The 4,757-nt window shown below is 47.3% G+C and overlaps 1 protein-coding gene across 1 annotated transcript in view; it reads right to left on the reverse strand.

Moving 5' to 3' along the window:
* The window catches only part of DNER (delta/notch like EGF repeat containing), a 194,480-nt gene that overhangs the window by 62,144 nt on the left and 127,579 nt on the right, over nt 1–4,757 (reverse strand). Inside the window, exon 11 of the mRNA XM_077761381.1 lies at nt 4,665–4,757. This exon is cut by the window's right edge and continues 2 nt beyond it. Coding sequence (XP_077617507.1) covers nt 4,665–4,757 — 93 coding nt within the window. The remainder of the gene's footprint in view (nt 1–4,664) is intronic.

Genomic DNA, 4,757 nt, shown 5'->3' on the forward strand with positions numbered 1-4,757 from the left:
CCCCGCCCCCCCCCCCCCCCCCCCGCTCATCCTCTGTCTCTGTCTCTCTCTCAAAAAGAGATAAACATTAAATTTTTTTTAAAACTGATTTTTTTCCATGTAAAAATCCTCTGATGCCTTATATTTTAAATTCTTTAAATAGTAACTTGAGGCATAAATAGTAACTTGAGGCAACTCTATAATGGCACGGTGAATCCAATTCAACTAACAAGGTTAGAGTAGTAACACAATTGCATCAGATGGGATTCCTTCCAGTAGGGGCCATCATGCAAATGACATCTCCAGATGCCACCATTGCACTGAGAACACATGAAGGACCACGGCTCCCACCTGCAAGGACAAGGCCACACCCTCCGACAAGTTCATTATGCTGTGGCACCTGCTTCAGTGTTTGCAGGGCTCCACACTCTCACCTTCTCTAGTCTTTGGGAGATTTCAATTTGCAAATTTTTTTAGAGGATGTGTGGCCTATCACTTAACACTGTCACTGCAAGATAATGTTTCAGTGATTACTCAGTGCTGACATTTTATTATTTAATATTAAAATCCCATCAGAAATCCCTAGCCTGATAAGCTAAAAATGAGGTTTGAAAATAAAGCACCTGGCAAGTCTGATTTGCAGTCACCCAAATGGCATTTTGTCAGATGGAAACTAATTATCAACCTGACATGATTTCCATCTGCTGTCATTCTATGAAATGGGATCGGTTTGCTCTCGAGAAAGATGATCAGGATTGCTGCTTTTCAGCTAGACACCCAATTTCACCTATTCTCGTGAGATTCTTCTATTATGCAAACTAGTGGTAAAGCAATTACATGCTCCAAAAGATTAAGACTAAAAATTTCACATTCAGAGAATTGTCATTTTCACCCCTTAAAATGTAAATTCTTGCCAGATGTTAAGATGCCTTTTTTTATTTCGCACAATGTCACCTAATGATCTGGGGAAGCAAGCCCTCTGAAAGCAATTTTATCTCCCAAGTTCGATGAGAGAACTCCTATAGAACGCCAAGGCTCTGCCCCGGGGACACTGCCTAATAAATGAAGGAATCGTGGAAGGCAATACAGATTTCTTCATTTAGTGGCTAGACACCGGTCATTACCAAGCTAAACGCTCCACTGGCAGTGAATGAAGTGTGAGTAGGGAGCCGCAGGAGAAAGTAGTATTTAAACAGGAGATACTTTACCCTTCTGGCGGCTGAGGAAGAAATGCTGGAATGTCCATGGACCAAAAGAAAGGGGGCGAGTTCTTAACTACTCCGTGCCAGGAAATGTGCCACATGCCTCTCATTTAATGCCCTCACGTGCAGCAGGCCATGATCAGCAACTTGTCCCCACCTGGGCTGTGACAACTGCAGTTGAACTGACCAGCATCTAAGACGTTATTCGTAAGAATGAAAACCGGGGCCCAGAGATGTCCAGTTTCATGCGGTGACAGTCAATGGGAGAGGATCTCACAGGGCCTCGCTTCCCAGTGTGGAAAGAGAAAGAGCAGGAAATACATTTTCTGTTTAGGACCCGTGTAAGCCCCCTCTTACATGCTGATAAACTCTCCCTCAGAGTATTAAACAACATTTTAATAATATCAAGCCACAGAGAGTAGTATTTGTCTTTAAGTAACTACATTCCATTTAAAGTTTGAAAAATAAGCCAACTAGCGGCGCCTGGGTGGCTCAGTGGATTGAGCATCCAACTCTTGATTTCGGCTCAGGTCATGATCCCAGGGTCGTGGGATGGAGCCCCGTGCCAGGCTGCATGCTGAGCATGAAACCTGCTTAAGATTCTCTCTCTCTCTCTCTCTCTCTCTCTCTCTCTCTCCTTCTGCCCCTCTACCTTGGGATCTCTCTCTCAAACAACAAACAAACAAACAAATATAAAAGTAAGCCAACTAGGTAGAAAATGTTAATATGACTAAGAAAGGAAGTCTGAGAAGAGGAGGGAAAAACAAGGCCACTTTCCGAGTTTGTAATGTTTGGTTTTTTCCATCAGTGGGGCTTCGCGGAAGGAACCAGAACCTTCCGGAAACTGGTCCTGCGCTACTGAGGAAGCTCCAGAGAGAACGATCCTGCCTCCGCCGGCCGCCAGGGGGCTTCCGGGGTGTGTTCTGACCCACNGCGTCAGGGACACTGTGCCGTCCCGGCCCAAGCACGCGGCGGCGGAGCCCTGTGCTCCGAGCGCGCGAGGGCGCCCCCCGCCTCCTCCTCGGCCCGGCCGCTCCACCGCACACACGCTGCCACGCGCGGGAAGAGCACTGGCTTCCGGTGGGGAAGCCATGCCCGTCTCCACCAGGGCTGGGCCGGGACAGCACGGGTGCGAGCGCGGGAACGTGGCCTCCAGGGGTGGAGAAACTTCTTCACCTCAACGTGCAACGGGAACCCCCAAAATGTTACTGTGCTAGTTCCTGTCGCGTGTGACCTTGGCTAAGCCACAGCTCCCGGGAATTTTGTCAAACAGTAGCCTAGATGTTGCCGTGAAGGTACTTTTTAGATGAGGTTGATATTTACAAAGCAGTAGACGGAGTCAAGTGATTACCCTCCAAAATGCTGGTGGGCCTCATCCAATCAGTTGAAGGTCTAAATGATGTTTCTTGAGAAGGAATTCAGGCCCAAAACTGTAACATGGAAACCCTGCCTGAATTTCCAGCCTGCAGGGCTGTGCTACAGATTTAAAACCTGCCAGTTCTCACAATTACATGAGCCGATTTGAAATCAATCAATATTTCTCAAGATTTCTCTCTTCTGCTCTCTCCAAATATACATTATTTCTTTCTCCATTATTTATATATATCTATTATTTATATATATTTATATATAAATGATGTATGTATATATACATCATCATATATATATAATGTCCTCATATAAAATGTCAATCTCAAGATTGCTTAGAAAACCAAAGAACTAGGGGAGCCTAGGTAGCTCAGTTGGTTAAGTGTCCTACTTCGGCTTCAGGTCATGATCTGACGGTTCGTGGGTTCGAGCCCCGCATCAGGCTCTGAGCTAGCCGTCAGCACAGAGCCTGGAGCCTACTTCGGATTCTGTGTCTCCCTCTCTCTCAGACCCTCCCCTGCTCACGCCGTCTCTCTCTCTCTCTCAGAAATAAATAAAACATTAAAAAACATTTTTAATAAATAAAAAATAAATTAAAAAAAACAAAACAGAAAACCAGAGAACTAAAAGTCTAGGTTTCTCAACACACTTCAATGCTTAGTTGCAATTCCTACTAATTCCTTGCAATGATTCAGGAGTACAAGATGTGCCCCTTGCAAGTTCTGGGCGTGGAGCCATGGCCCCTGAGTTGGAATCTGCATTCTACCCCCTTCTGGGCATGTGGCCACTGGCACATGACTGAAGCAAGTATGAGGCATTTCACAGATGTGGCTTGGTGCCGTCTACTCTGCAGGGAGGGCACAGAAGGGACCAGAGATGAGAAGCGCCCAAAACCTAGGAAGATTTATGCTCACTACTTGGCGGTTTGGGGCTGCTACGCAAAGGTTAGGATAAAATAGCTTCCTCCTACTCCCAGAGGGGAAGGAGACACATGCAAAGATAATAATAAAATGTTTTAAACACCAGACAAGTGATCCTGAGGATGACTGTTGAACATAATTTTTTAAATATTTATTTTTGAGAGAGAAAGAGAGAGAGCATGAGCAGGGGAGGGGCAGAGAGAGAGGGAGTCGCAGAATCCGAAGCAGGCTCCAGGCTCTGAGCTGTCGGCGCCCAGCCAGACGCGAGGCTCGAACTTGTGAACTGCAAGATCATGACGTGAGCTGAAGTCGGATGCTTAACCGACTGAGCCCCCCCAGGCGCCCTGACTGTTGGACTTCAGGGGGTGGAAAGCTGATTCAGCCCAGGAGGAGAAGTCAACAGGTGAAACGGGGTGACAGGGAGCAGGCATCCCGGGGGAAGGCACAGAGGGAACCAGGACTCAAGCAAAGTCAGGGAAGCGGCCGCCACACTGCCGGGCCAGGCACACGTGTGAGCAATCGCACCTGCAAGCCCTCGGCAGAGCTCGGGCAGGTGCGGAGATGCAGGCAGCAGAGAAGGGACACGCAAGCGCTGCCCAAGTGCATCCTTTTCAGACCACACAGGTAGGCTGTGCGGACACATGCTGTGACTAGTACCCGCTCTGACTCCTCAGTATCAAAATGTACACCATTAAAAAAATCAGTAAAATGCAGATCTTTGGAAAATAAATGATGGAACTTTTGCACATTTGCACAGGGCGTCACAGGTCCTGTAACATGCGCACAGAGTAAGAATTCTAACAGATGAGAAAATTCTAAATGGATTGCGTCCTGCTTTTTATGCCTATTAGGATGGAAAAACACAGTCCATTCATCTAAGAACAAAGTATGAAAAGACACGGAATCCGGTTAATGCTCTGGAATGACCTCTAGGAAATCGTTAAAAAAAAAAAAATCATAATGAAGCTGGTATGAGATGAAGCCTGTCTTTAATTTTCTTCATTTTGCTTACTTGGATTTCCTTATTTTTCCACAATGACTGTGAACGGTCACGAAGAGGCGCCAAGGGTGTTTTGAAACCGTAAAGGCTAGAGAGAAAGTGGGTCTCGAAGGAGAGGCGTCTGCTTGGATGCAAAAGACGCATTAAAAGTGCGAGGGCGCAGACAGAGAGGCTCTGCGGCGCGACGGCACCCACCTGGGTCACAGAGACACTTGTAGCCGGTGCCCACGCTGCGGCAGGTGCCGTGCGCGCAGGGGCTGAGCGCGCAGAAGTCCACCAGCTGCGCGC

Source organism: Crocuta crocuta, unplaced genomic scaffold, assembly GCF_008692635.1.
Source record: "Crocuta crocuta isolate KB4526 unplaced genomic scaffold, BGI_CrCroc_1.0 scaffold516, whole genome shotgun sequence".
Taxonomy (NCBI): Eukaryota; Metazoa; Chordata; class Mammalia; order Carnivora; family Hyaenidae; genus Crocuta; species Crocuta crocuta.